This window comes from Parus major, chromosome 19, assembly GCF_001522545.3.
Source record: "Parus major isolate Abel chromosome 19, Parus_major1.1, whole genome shotgun sequence".
NCBI lineage: Eukaryota > Metazoa > Chordata > Aves > Passeriformes > Paridae > Parus > Parus major.
In genome coordinates, this window is record NC_031787.1 from 7705300 (window position 1) to 7720413 (window position 15114).

The following is a 15114-nucleotide window of genomic DNA, read 5'->3' on the forward strand; positions in this document are numbered from 1 at the left end:
AACAAAACACACACGCTAAGAAGCAAAGGCAATTTTAAGAGCTACAAAATCAGCAACATCCAGACAATAATCAGTTTCCAATGTCAGACCAGGAAGTCAGGCAGCAAAAAAGAAAAGATGCGCCCGAAAAAGAAAAGGACTTTTAGGAAACAGCAAAATTAAAGCAGGAGTAGATATGTAAAATAGATGAATGAAGACAACGTCTTCCTGCACCGAGGGAGTTGTTTAAGGAGAAACAGTGTCCGTTTGTGGCCAGCGATAATACTTTCCATTCAATAGAGTTTGCAGCTTGCTGATTCATATGATTGCAGGCTGGCGCCCCGCTGGCGAGCCCCCTCCGCTGAAATTAAATCCACTCTCTTCAGTTATAAATTATAATGCTCTATAAACAACACTCCCACTGGGAACGGGGAGAGAGAGAGAGCTCTCTGCATAGTCCACTCACTGTTTAATGCTCTGCTCTTCTGCCACAAACAAGGACTGTATGTCTGCCACAGACAGCACTCTTGCTGTAATTTATAGACTGTTTGATGTTGAGAGCAGGGGAAGGAAAGTAGGATTGTAATGCGAGTCAAAGAGGAAAAGAAGTTGGAAGTGGGTGAGTGTGCAAGAAAGAGGAAGGGCAGAATACATTTTACACACATATTTTAGAGATACATCACTGTATGTATCTTTGCTGCCCCTTGGGAATTGTCCCCTCCAAAAAAAAATTTCAAAATCTGGAATATCACTTAAAGTAAATGAGACGTCCGAGCTGCAGCGTGTGACGCCAGGATCATTCCAAATCAATCAGGAGCCATCTCCACAGCTGAGACTTGAAGTCTGTTATCACAGAGAATATGAAAACATTCAAATGATAAGGATTTAACTAAAACTAACAGCAGCCCAGAAATTCCCAGCCCGGGCTGAGGAGTTTTTCCCAGAGCAGGGTGCCCGGGAGCCAACGAGGCACTCGGAGCCAGACCTGGAGCGAGGCTCCCAACCCTGCTCATTCCCATCCTCCTGCTCATTCCCACCTTCCTCATCTGTGCTGGACACAGGGAGATCACCCTGGCTCTTCTTCATGATTGCTCTGAGTTATTTTTAAATGAACACGCAACAGGCACCCGAACGCACACACAAATCCAACTTATTTTCTTTTTTTTAACCAAATGAATTAAAAAATGCCAGTGAAACTATTTCTGCTGTGGGAAAGATGAAGATTCCAAGTAAAAAGTATATTATTATCCCTAAGAACAGCCTATGTTACCCAGCTGAGAGGATACTGGGAAATACCCCATGGGCCAGCGAGAGCTTCATTAGGAGCAGAAACCAGCACGGATTTCAGAGCAGAACCCCGTCATTATTGTCATGGAAATTGCAAACTAAACTGTGAGGCAATGACAGAGTGCTCAAGAAAATGGACACCAGGATTGAGATGTCTTTCACTCCACATTTTGATGAATGACTACAAGCCAGTGATCCCCTGCCTGACCAAAAACCCTGAATCTCCTAAAACTGGCACGGCACAGTCACGTAAAGGTCTCCACATGATTTTCAGGAGTTACGTAGGACATTGGCCCAAGGCTCTTTTTGGTTAATAACATTTTCCAATTCTCCCCCAAACCCCAGCACTACACCTCTCTCTCCTTTTTCTTCTTTTGAAGGAAGGTTTTAGGTAGTGGCTGAGTAGCTTTTAGGTTTGAGGGAGGGAGGGAGGGAGGGCAGAAACCTCCTTTACTGTGAGGTTGAGCCCTTGTATGTCAAATCTGGCCTGGAGCAAATTTTCACAGCTGAATTATAAACCCTGTAAACAAGGGTTTATGATGGAAATGCTGACACAACCTTAATTACAAACAGCGTGAAGTGGGGGGAGGCTGTGTAACACACACTCCTTTTCACTGCCAGTCCTCACACACCAAGGCTGCCATCCACAGAAAAACCACTCCAGCTCCTGCTCCTGCTCCTCACTGCTCAGGCAGGAACATTTCTATCAAATCTGGTTGCTCAATACTGTCCTTTAGAAAAGAGGAAAAAAAAAAACCCAAACCAAACCAGCCTTGATTTTGTAATAAAAGTATAATCTATAGCTTAAAAATAAATTAAATAAAGGAAACATTAAAAGATAAATGGAGCAGGATGCTCTATGGCTGAGGTAATTTGAGTGGAAAGGGAAGGAGGGAGTTTACATTAATAAATGATTAAAGGCCTTAACGAGGGCCTATATCTGGTTGAAGAGAGGAGCACAATTCTCCACCTCTCCTCCTTCAGCCCAGCTTTTTTACATTTGTTCTCAATGCTGATCAATATGGTTTTCATTTAGTGATTTCCATAATGCCATATGTGATCTGCAAGCCTGACATAATGAAGGCAGAAAGAGAGCTGAAGTCATTTGAACGTTCTCGCTTGCATGTCTGTCACCAATTTAGAAAATAAATATCTATTGAGAGTTAGGGTTTCCTCCTGTCTAGGAGAATCACAGCAGGATTTGCATATGCAGATTGCAAAGCCCAGTCTTCTTTCTTCTCCCCCTGCCCCTGTTTTAAACAAATAAAAATGATGTTAAAGAACATCTTCCCCTCTTGTGTTGCAGTGAGTTTGTGTTTTTATAATGAAGAGGAAATATTAATAAAGTTTAAAACTGAATGAGGGTTGGCTCCTCTCTGCTCTGGCTGAGACTTGCTTGGCAGCCCAAAAAAGCAAAGTTTTTCTGTCTGCTGAGTCACACTGACCTGCTGGATCCCATCAGAGACCACCTGAGTTTGAAATATAATAAAAATAAGGTCTATATTAAGCAACATTTGGTTTCATCATGCCATTGTCTTCATGGGCAGAGTCTCAATCAATGCTGCAGAGGCATCACCCTTGTAAACTGAGCTCTTCTGCCCCTCAGAGGTGTGAATTACATTTGTATAACACCATTGCTATAAATTGTATGTTTAAGAAAAACCCAGGACTGGCAGGTACATTTTGGAATGCTGGAACTGGGGTTCCTGCCACCTGTAAAACTTCCCTGGCACAGGAGCAGTGTAAGAGCCATAACTGAATTGTAAAAACATCAATGGCTCAGGGCAGAGGAGATGCCACAGCAGATTTAAAGGTGTTTGGCAGCCAGTTGAGCTCTCAGATCTCACAGGAAAAGATGAAACTGGAGGTTTCTAAACCCTCACCCTTCACCTGTAACCACTTCTCACAGACTCTGACTTTGGGACTTAATTCTCTTTATAAAAATAAGCAACAGGTTAAAAGCTGTACTCAAGAGTGTCATTATTTGGGTGATTCCCCCCTGACCCAAATTCCCAATTCTTCACCAGAGCAGAGAGATGTGATGTCCTGAGTTACATCCCAACCATCAGCTCCCAACATTTCCTGGCTGCTGGGGGGGAGCAGCAGCATCTCAGGATGCTCCAGCTGGAGCACAGAGCTCCACTGCTGCACAGGGAGGATTCTCCCCTCCAGAGCTCCTGCTTTTAATGCCCAAACAACACAGGAGAAATTACAGCCTGCATTACATTCAGGATCTAGGCTGCTGCTTTGGCTACTTGGAGCATGTAAATATGAAGGTTTTGAGGTTGAACACTGAGCCATCAGAGCATTATCTGAGTTGCTGTTAATAAAACTGGAAGCTCATTAAGGGTATCTGACAGAGAAAAAACAACGCAAGTAGGGATTTGTGACTGGTGTGCAAGCTTTCCATCATAAACAAACTTTCTTTGAGGTTCAAAGAGCTTAGTTAACAATTTAAAGATTTTTTTTTTCTCTTATTGTTTTCAGGCATTGCCAACTCTTTGTTGACAAGAAAATAGCTTGAAAAAGCTCTTGGTACACATTTTTTCAAGTTCCACATATTGCTGTAGATATAAAATGTAACCATGGAAAAAAAACCCCACCCCACTGCTGAATTCCGAGAAAGATGTCAAAATTAAAATACCCTGATGATATTGTTAAAATTATAAAGGTTCTTCCTTTCTGGAAGTGCAAAGCAACATTAAAAGAATTTCTTCTCCTTCTGTTTATATCACACTTCTGCATTTCTGTTTACCCAGTGTAACTAATGGTAAGGGATTTCAGCTTCCCAATTATGATATTGCATCGACCTAATTGGATTTCTGGAGGGCTTCAGGGAATTCCAGCCTTAAAGACTTTGTTCCCACTAAATTAAGAAAGATGTGGAAGTGTGGCGCTTTCAGAAAGGGACAAACGAACCTACAGAGGAATAAATCCTGGAATAAACTGGGCTGTGAGCAGCAAAAGCACAAAGGCAGTGCCTTGAAGTGTTGTGTGCTCGCAGGGATGAATAAATCAGGGAGAAGGGAAGGGAGAGCTCCAAGGGCTGAGCAGTGCTCAGGGCTCACCTCCTGCCCAATTACAGCCTCATTGGCAAAGCAAACAAGGAATTATTGGCTCTTTAGTCGGGCTTTTCTTCTCCAGCCCCAGCCCCTGCTTCTCATTCTGGTTTTTTCTCCCCTTTTCCTGTTAGGCAAAAAAAAAAACAAAAAACCAACCCAAAAAACAACCCAAAACTCCCCCCAGCCCCCAAAGAACCCCATCTGCAAACACCTGATATTCATCTGAGTCCTGCAGTTGTACAGTCTTGTTAAATTGTTACCACCTTTTCCACGAGCAGTTTTGGCAATTAACCTCGTGGTCATACACTTCAAAGGGAACAACTGTTGAGTTTAACCTCCTTGAGCTACCATGGATTCCTTTATGATTTTTCTTCAAACACTTTCATCCCCAACAAAAAATGCAGACTGATAAGATTGGTGTTTATTTTTCCATTTTGTCAGTTTATTAGGATGACAAATACCCCGACCAGTCACCACTAGTTTGTGCTCCTCCAAGTCTGTGCAGAAGGAAGCTCTCCTGTTAATTCACATTTCTAAGGCAAGGTCTCTGCTTGCTGGAATCCATGGATTTGATCCATCTGACCCTTCCTTGCCCCTCTTTGCAAATCTCTCATATATTTCTCACAATGCCTAAAAGCTTCAAAAACAGAACATACAAGTAGAGTTAATGCTGAGGACACGTGATCCCATTACAAATATATATTTTATCTATTTATTTTGCAAAACCCCACCATTACTGAGAGACAGAACTACTTTGCACATGAAAAAGGGTAAAGAGATTCCTCCCCCCTCAATTAGAATACCAGTTAACAGGATCAGGATCTGTGTTAGTACAAACCACGTGAACTTTTTCTTCTGTCTAAACTTCTGCCTACAACATATATTAATTTCCCAGACTGTGCAGCTGCTCCTTAAGCAACTGGACAGCAAATGACAGGAAAGTACCAAAGCAAATACTACAGGAGTGTGATCAGGTTACTTGGAATGTTGTTTCCCCCTGCATTTACATTCTGGTATTATAACACATTTTTTCCTCCAAAGTAATCACAAAAATGTAAAATGGTTTATTCTTAGGAGAAGCTTTCAAGAGAGAGCCAAAGAATCCCAAAAAAGTGTCTGAGTGACCTTTTGGTAGGGAGAGAGTGGCCAGGGGAAGCATCACTTTTCTCTGGCTGCAAACTGCCTTGGGTGGGAGAGGGAACAAAATCCCTCTCCAGGAAAAGAATGGAACAAAAGTTTCAGACCCATCTCTCAGTGCGAGGAGGGGAAGCATTTGGGCAAGCATATGGCATGTGTTTCAAGTTGTGAGGGAGGCAAAAAAAAATAAAAATAATCACGATGTTCCGTGCAGCTCAGCCCAAATAGAAAACTTATTCTGACTATTCTCATTTGTCAGAGGCTTTTCAAAACTAAGCAGATCTCTCCATGGCTCTGATGTCAAAGGAGGAAGGAACCGGTGGGTATCGAGTTTACATTTTTAGGTTCTCTTTTAACTGTTCCCACTTTTAATTTTAATGTGCTTGTCAACAAAATGAGAAACTCCTTCACTCAGGGAAAAAAAAAAAAACAAAACAAAAAACAAAACAAAGGAGAAATTAGCAGATTAAATGATACATGGGTCTGGTGCTATGCTGCACAGTTCAGTGAACCCCTGCACAGATCAGCAAGATGGCTGGAAATGTCTCTTTCCGTCTGTTTTTCATCTCGGAAGGCTGTGTACTCAGCAGAGTGTGAAGAGAGCCTCTCTCCCCTCCGACCGCTCCTGCTCACCCCCCCAAAGCCCCTGCAGCAGAGAGCAGGAACTGGAGCAAATGCTTTTGTGAATTAAGAGATCTTGTGAGCGTAAATTTGGTCAGGCTGCTCCTTTCTGCAGGCCAGCCCCGGCTGCTGCCCCAGGATGTGAACTGTCAGTTCGCATAGCTGGTGATGAGTTGCAGAACCATCAGTAAAGGTGAAGACGGCAGAAGCAAGAAAGATTCAAGACTGGTGGAAATCATTTCACAAGGAAAATTTCAGCCATCAGTGGGAGGAAGCTTTGAAAAATGCTGCCATTTCCGAGTCAGAACGAAGGAAAAATTAAATTACTGCCGGTGAGGCGAGCCAAAGTCGCATCTTACCCTAGGGAGAGGTTTGATAATGGTAAACATTTGACAGCTGGCCTGAAGTTGTTATCTTGTTCTAACAGTTGTTATAGTCTGAGTGAACATTTCTGATAAGAGAACAGAAAGAAAAACACTAACCCATTTTTAATTTCTTGCTCTCTATTTGAAGCTGCCTTGCCCAAAGCCAAACAGGTTTAAAGCCGTTTGCCACCATCACTCCGATTAAAGCCTCGCTTTTTACACCGAGCACTGGACCAGGCTTGGCACTGAATGACATCACTGGGTACAGCAATACCTCAGGAATAATTCAAAATAACTTCAACCCACTCCCTCTCAATATCCCTTAAATATCCCTCCTTTGCTTCACCATGAGCAATTACAGGAATTAACCCTAAATTACAGTGAAATTGAAAAAATTAATCAGTTTAAGTATTTAACTTCAATATCTACCACAAAATCTTGTTTCACTATTATTTTACTCCAAGCTGTTGATGTACAACCACAAAACTTTAATTCCTTTATTATTCTTTACTAAGGAATACTTATTCAGACACATTAGAAAGGCAGCGAGCTCGGTTCCACCTGAGTGGAGCAATAATGAATGAAAACCGGTTCTGTTTAAGCAGAAATAGGTATGCTATCTTCACAGGAAATTTAATTATACATCAGAAATTTTTTTGTGCTCAGTTGTTACTGACAAAGCACGTATTGAGGAGGGAGACAGGGCTCAGCTCTGTCCTGCCATTAGCAGCTCCTCCTTTAGGAAAACACTGAGTGGGTATGGAAAGTACATTACATTTATGTCAAAATCCAACTCTCATCCTGGTAGAGAAGCATGGGCTGCTTGGGTTTTTTGTTTTTTCTTTTTTAAATCAGAAATGCATTTCTAAGCTGTTTGACACAGCTTAACCTCACAGAACACGTACACAAAGCATTCACCTCCCTCTAAAAATAATGAATATTTACCATGGCTATTAAACCCTGTTTAATAACATTGATATGGACTGGGGGTAAATGTTCCTATCCCTGAGTACCTAAAGCCTCCCTGCTCAATGGCAGGCCCAGGGAAAGCTGACAGACACATTTTCCCTGATGGTCACGATCCCAATCCCAACCCCAGGCACAGGATAAAACCCCAATTAGACAGGCAGCATGTGAAGCTTGTCCCTTAGACACATAAATTAACTCCAAAACTCTTTCTGTATCTCCTGCATTAACAGGTAGAAAGTGTTTCATTACTTTTTCCAGTGACTCTGCCCCACTCTTAAAGCAAGAGTGTATAAATTGATATTAAAGTATGGTATTTTGAGAATGTTTCAAAGTAAGGTCAAACTTGTATTAAAAACCTACTAGTGTAGGCTAAAATAACAGTCTGGCTGAGCAGCCCTCGGTGCATCTGGGTTCAATTACCCACTACATCCTCACTGTGTTTTCTACCAGCAAGAACAACGCGAGCACGGCTCGGAGTTCACGGATAATGTCAAAGTTAGGTTACTCAGAAGAGGATAAATCATCCAAATATCACAGTCATATTGGCAGCCCATTTTTTTTCCCCCCCTTCATCACTGAAAGCAGCACAATGTTGCATAACAACAAACAGAGGACAAAAGTCCTCACCTCGGGAGGAGGAGAGAGCCCAGCTGGAGTCCTGCTCTCGCACACGCTGAAAATGCCTCAGAAAGAGGAGGCAGAACCCAACCTAATGCACAAAGCAAACAAACACCATTTACCACGCTGGCACCCTGACTGATTCCTTTTTTTTTGGTGTTTGACCCTGGAACAATGAGGCTGGATTAACATTCATTATTTGCATTCAAGGAGCTGTCGTGGGGAGCAGGAACTGCTCCAGCACCAGCCTGAGAAACAAGAGAGGCTGGAACACTTGTGGAGTCATTGGCTCTCTCCTCCCTGACCTGCTCAACGGTGCCCAAACCCTGACCAAATAAAAGCCCCCCATGTTTTGTTTCCAAAGCTGGTTAACAAGGATTTAAGAGCTGGGTGGGTAAACATCACACCAGGGCTCCACTCAGCAGCATCCTGGGATAGAGCCGGACTGGGAGCAGCCATCCCAAGGATGTGATCTGGCTGCCACATCCTACACAAATGGCACAGGACAGACTCCAATGTCACCAGCCCTCCCAGGGGACAGCTGCCACATCCCCACACCCACCTTTACCTCCCCAACTGGTCCCAAACTGGGAGGCTGCACTCAGAGCCCGCATAAAATCACAGCAGCGTCTCTGTCTGCAAAGGCAGACGCTCCTCCAGGGAATGGGAAGATTGTCCTTCACTTCCATCAAGGCCCATAAAAAAGCAATTGTCAGTGAAGTTGCTCAAAATTATGTATGTTCTGGGAACGTTGCATGAAGTATTTTTAAAGCAGCATGTTTAATTCTGAGCAGCTCTATATGAAACTTGGTAAAAGACAGCAATAAATCACCAGCATCAAAACTGCTTTGGTGGTGCACAAGGAGAGAGTTTATCCATTCTGGAATTCTGTTTGCATCAGAGTAATAACACATTTGTAAAATGATCAATCAGGTTAAGTTTAGAGGAAAATGTGTTTTTTACCCAGACAGTGTTTGTCAGAACACTTCCAAGTTAGAACATAACGAGATTTTACAATGTCCAATATCCAGTGCTCCATTTTATATATATATATAATAAATTAATGTCACTGTAATGTAGCTAATTATATAAGGTCATTTCTTATAGAAAAGCACAGTTATAAAAGTTTGATGCCAGAACAGTCTGGCTGTTTATTAATTTACTATTGCAGATGAGAAACCCTCCTCTGACTGTTGCAGGGACAGATGCAACACATTCCTGCATTCCAGAAAAGCAACCTGCCCAGCTTACAAAATATTAACCAGGCTCCAGAAGGCCAGGCTGGGGGCACCCCAAGGCTCAGCCCCTTCCCCTGCCTGTGCAGGAGCCTCCTCTCCCTCTCCCAGCACTTGTCCTGTGCTCACCTGTTTCCCTGGAGACCAGCATTTCCAATGAGGGCTACAAATACACTCACTAATTAGGCATCTTTTGAAGCAAACCTTCCAAGCCATTTGCCATCTCAGGAATGTTTTAACTTCTGGAATAGTGATCTTGGTTGAAAAAGAGTATGAATGCAGCCCTCAGATGGGCTCAGAGCTACAGTGAGGGAGAGCTGTGAGGGAAAAGTCATCCCTGAACAGGTCATCAGCACTGCCAGGGAATGGAGAATTTTGTCAATGAATCCAGACTTTGCTGCCTGCTCTCCCACTGGGGAAAAATCTCAATATCACTGTGAACCACTACAAAATATGAAACAGAGATTAAAAACATATTTCTCACAACCTACTGCTAATGGCCAAGGAAAGGCCCTCGAACATCAGCTGATGCTGAAGGAACTGAGCCAGGAAACTGCTCCAAACCTGTGCCTGCTTTCTCAGCTCCTTGCAAAGGCTACAGGATTTACACAATTCCTTTTGCCAAGTCGTGGTGGACATCTCTCAGCATTCAAAGAAGTCGTTTACACTTTGTTGAGCTCAAATTATCCACAAAGTTCTTATTTACTCAACGAGGAGATGCAGCTGTCTACTAAATAATAAATCATTTATTTACTGCACAGGCCAGCTTGTGGACAAGGAGCAACCTGGTCCAGTGGAAAGTGTCAGGAGTAGAATTAGATGAGATTTAAGGTCCCTTCCAATCCAGACCATTACAGGATTCTGTGTTTTGTTGCTTCCAAGGCAAGCAAAGCAAACTGGGGAGATGCAGAGGTGTGTGCACACAGACAGATGCAGTGACAATACTTTTTAACTCCAGCAGATTCTCTCTCAAACTCTTTCATCTTGTAAAGGCTTCAAGACCTTTTCAAATACCAGCCTCAAATCATGAAATAATAATTCCAGCAAAATGCCCAGTTTTAGGCTATGACTGAAGATACCCATTTACATCAGTGGAATTTCAACTTGGCCAAGCACTGAGCACTTCTCCAGCCAGGAAAAATGAACTTCTTTTGCAAATAGCACTTCAGTAAAACTTGGCCAAGCTGGGCATTAATGACCAGAGAAACAGAGGATTCATATTTAGTTCTTCCTGAGCCTTAACATCTGACTGGCACAGTAGTAAATCAAATAAAATTTCATGATGAAAACTAAGGTTTCAGGTGCAAACTGTTAAATATAGCCTTGCAGGGGAGAACAGAGCTTCCCCTGGCTGCCTCTTGGAGCCCTGCAAACCACCAGGAGCAGCCAGGCTTTTCAGCAGGTTACAGGGAACATCAGAACCATGTTCAGTACCTTGACACAAACCTGCTTGCAAGGGACAGGGACTGATGTCTGCTTTCAGGCCTTGATCTAGCTCCAAAAATTCAAAATTCCCAAGGAAAACCACCCCAATAATTAAATACTGAACACACAACATAAAAACCCCAAAGCAGTCACTGTCAGCTGAGTGTACTGGGAAGAGCTCGAGACCATCAGCTGTGCAGGGGGAAGAGATGAAGAGAGTTTTAATAACTAAAATTATTAACCCTGTTTGGGGCTGAATTTACTTCCAGAATTTCTAACCTTCCCTTGCAAGCTGGAATTGGGGAGCTCTGGAAGAAGGGGGCTGTGGAGGTGCATTTTAGGAAGAACAAAGGGAAGCAGCTTCAATACAACCCTGAGCAGACCTGCAGGCAGGATTGTTTTTTGTAAGAACGATATTCCTCTGACAAGGACGTGTAAGTGTCTGTGTAAGTGTCTGCTCTTATCTAATACAAAGACCCTTTTGAAGTAGGTGGTTTGGGTGCCAGTGCTGGTGCTCCTGACACAGAAGAAAGGGTGGCTGAATGCAGCTTTGTCTGATCTGCATCACTTTGAACCATAAAAGCAGCAAGAGAGAAGGGAAGCCAAGTGCTTAATACTGGACAGCGACTTTCTTTCAATCTCCTCCACTGCCTAATTAACTGCAGCAAACCTTGCCTGGCACAGCACTGGGTGCTGCTGCAAAGGGACCACTAAAGCCAAGAGTTCCTTAAAACAGATGTAAAGATAAATTTGTCTAGAATTTAGCCAGCATTTCTCAAGTGGTTGATTTTATTTCTGTAGTGCTGGAAGTGCTGAGATGTTGTTCACAGAGGAGCAGCCATCACTCACCCTGGTATTTAGGAAGAATTCATGGTGACAACTCTTCACACACTCTGGCATCGTTCTGAAGCACCATGAGCTCCACAATCATCTTTTGGAAAGAGTTAAGAACTTTGTTTCCAGTCCATTAAGCAGGAAGGTGGGGTTTTTTGAACATTCAAGTTTCTTTTCTACTGAGCCTTTAGAGATGTGAGATCCTTCAGCTTTTTCCAAGAGGTTTGTGCATCAGAACGGACAAGTGTGCATCCTTGAGTCCATACATAAAGACTCTTTGCCCAAAATCTCTGTCAAAGAGGCTACAGAGCAGCTCAGAAGTAAGAAACCAAGAGATATTATTTAATTCTTGCACAGCTGAGATTTGCAGAATTATCACATCCCCTAACACTGAATTTCACCAAAAGGATCTCAGACCAAGCCATCCCTGTTCTGGATGATCCTTCTGAAGATCTCCTGCAGATGGAGCACACACAGAATCCCACTTTGCTGATTGCAGCTCCATCCTGGAATTAGCAAATTATTTTTAAACACTTTACATGTGATTATGCCTAATGAAAAAACAAACACACATTCACGATGGGGAGATGTTACGGTTCAAAAAAGCAATACAACATCTTTCAGCTACCCTTTCTCAAAGCCTTAATAAGCCTGTGCATAAATCAAACTCTTCCTTGCTTGGATAGACTCTCACTGAGACGTGCCCATGGTGCTAATTCAGAGCAGAAAACGCTCTTATTCCAGGCCACTGCAGTGAAGTGACATTTACCTAATGTAGCTATAAATTTCCTGATAATTAGTGGGCAGCTGATGGTGATGCAAACTGACTAGTGCAGCAATGCCAGTCTCAAACTAGCTCTCCAACACCCACAAGTTAATCAGATTTAAACCCAAAAATTTCCCAAATTCTGACTAATGCAACAGCTCAGGGACAAGGGCTGGTGCCACCGAGCCTCCACCAGTTGCTGTGATCTCTTCATGGTCCAGACACTGCTGCTAATGAGATGTAGCTCCCCTGAACACTCCATTTCTCACATCAAACAGCTCACATGACTTTTCACTTAGCCACATGTAATCAGCATTTCCTGAATTCTGTATCATTGTGGAGCAAATGTAGATTAGCTCACTTGGAACTAAAACAATGGAATTTGGAGGAGAACAAAATGGTGCTTTCAAAAATAACTTTCACAAGCTACTTCTAAAATTTCACAGCCAGGCTTGAAAGCTTCTGATGTCAAGCTGGATTTTCAAAGTCAAGTAGGTGAGGAATTAAAAAAAGTTTAAAAATAAAAGTTAAGAAACCTAGCATCAAATCACACACAACCTTTCACTCCTCATGAAGTGCATGGTCTGCAGTGCTGCTTCATTGTCTCCACCCCAAAAAAATAATTCAGTTGGACAAAAATATATTAAGGAACCTTAATTTTTCATTTTCTTTTTCCAACCTAGTGCTGGACAATATTTACATTCTAATACTTTGGAAGTATCAGAATTAAAATCAGTGTAAGACTGATTAAAGAGCAGCCTTAGAAGCACAGTGAGTTTATTTAATGCTGTAAGAACTACCATGGAAGCTGTAAGTAGCTTCTCAGACAGAGAGAAAACACAGACCCATCCTTTAAAATACTTTCTCAAAACAGTCTTTGACCTTTTGGGTGCATCATGAACGAGGCCAGTCAATCAGAGAAAACCCTTCTCCCTGTTTTTCTCTTGGATGAACTGTTCCTTTATCACACTATTTTAGGAAGAAAAAACCTTTTGGCACGATAGGTCAGCATGTTGTTCTTAAAGCAAAGCATGAGCTAAAATTTCATGAGAAAGTTAATTAACATTTGGAGAATACCCTGAAATTCTCAGTGAATGCAAAGGGCCCATCCACATACTGTCAGTGGTCAGGAAGTGTCCACTCAGTGACTCCCAAAGGAAGGGAGCAGGGAATGCTGGCAGGGATGGCACAGGGACAGTGCTCTCTCCCAGCAGAGCTCCCAGCTCTGGGGGTGCAGCAGGCTTAGCTGAGATGCAGGAGTACAGTCTGCATTTCCCCAGCTGTACTTTGGTTTTTGTTTGCCTGTTGTTTTGGACAAAAAGCTCAGAGAGGAGGGATGGACAGGCCAGGCTGTGCCTGGTACAAGCAGAGCACCCCGGGGGCTGTGCTGGGAATTGTCTCTTTGCAGCCTTGGAAGAGCAGAGGGAGGAACTCTGCTCACCCCTACAGACAGCCCCAAACTGGGAGGGGGTGAGGAAGCTGCAGGGCAGGGCAGCCCCTCAGGGGGACCCAGAGGAACCTGCTGGAACCCCACAAGGACAAGTGCAAAGTGCAAAGGACAAGCTCCACAGCAGCTGGGAGTCACTGCTGCTCTGATGGACATTCCTGCAGCAGATACAGCTCCTCCCTGCATCCACAGCATCCTCACACCAGCACAAATCTGACAAGAGAGCGACTGCAGAGATCAGGATGGATTTTAACAGACCTAATTCCTGCATGCAGAATGCAAAGACCAATAAAGGCAAGGCACATTTTTCCACGTACTCAGCTTTTACTTCATGCACTAATTATAGCCCAGGCTGGTCTTTAAAAGTGGAAAAAAACCACAGAATTAAAAACAAAAAAAACTACAATAGGGTGAAATAATTGCATTTATTTTTGTTCTGAATTCCTGATTAATAGAAGTGTTGGACCAAGTAGAACTTACCAATGTGCTTTTGAGACTTGTCTCTAGTTCCACGTCCAACACTAGATAGGAACTTTCTGACCTCTCTGAATTAAAGCCTGGTTTGTGAGCATTACTTTTTGTCATTCTTTTTCCTTATTAAAAAGGGCAGTGTGGAAAAAAGATGATTAAAGATATCAAACAAACACCAAACCTCCTGTGAATGGACTGTTGGAAAATAAAGTACGATTTAATGACGTGAGAAATTAGATGAAACTGTCAAGTTTAAAGAATCTTAAAATGGTTAACAGGTCAAAACATAAAAACTTCTTTATGTATAGAGTGAATATAAAGGGAACATGGTAAGTATCTGCCAAGGGTTAATTGCAACCCTGCATGAAAAGCAGTTAACAAGTGAGAGTTAGAACACCCAGGAGGAAAAGAAAAATTTTTCCAGTGCCATGAGAAATAAACAACAAGGGGGAAATATTTCCTTTGGCCACTGTTACCTCCTCTCCAAAAGCTCAGAGGAGCAGTGGGAATGCCAAGGCCTGGTTTGCTCTTGACTCCCTCTGAAACATTTGTCTTCATTACCACTCTTTTTAATCAGGGCTCCTTCATGAGTGTTTCTGCTCAGCCCCCAAGGGGCGACTCTGGGCTGCGATAAATCAGCATCCACACCGCAAGTCACTAATCAGCACTCTCAGGGAAAGAATAACACTGAAGTGCAGACCACTAAAGGCTTGGAGGAACCTGAAGGCTCAGTGGCCTCAAGGAAGAACGGCCCACATCAAAATAATCAGCCACTGAACCATCCCTACCTTCTAGGCTTAGCAGGACTCGCACTTGGAGATATTATTTAAAAGCCTCCTGCACACAAATTGTTCTCACTGGATAAAGGGACTTTATTGATAAAGCTCTCACCCTTGAG

General features: G+C 42.9%; 1 protein-coding gene across 12 annotated transcripts in view; it reads right to left on the minus strand.

Moving 5' to 3' along the window:
* BCAS3 (BCAS3 microtubule associated cell migration factor) overlaps positions 1 to 15114 on the minus strand; it is a 300061-nt gene that overhangs the window by 138372 nt on the left and 146575 nt on the right. The window contains exon 24 of one of the 12 annotated variants that reach the window (XM_033518901.1): positions 4765 to 4965. The exons of the other annotated variants lie outside the window; for them this stretch is intronic. Within the exon in view, the coding sequence (XP_033374792.1) occupies positions 4862 to 4965 (104 nt within the window). The 3' untranslated portion in view covers positions 4765 to 4861. Of the gene's footprint in view, positions 1 to 4764; positions 4966 to 15114 lie in introns of those variants that run through there. 12 annotated transcript variants of the gene reach the window in all.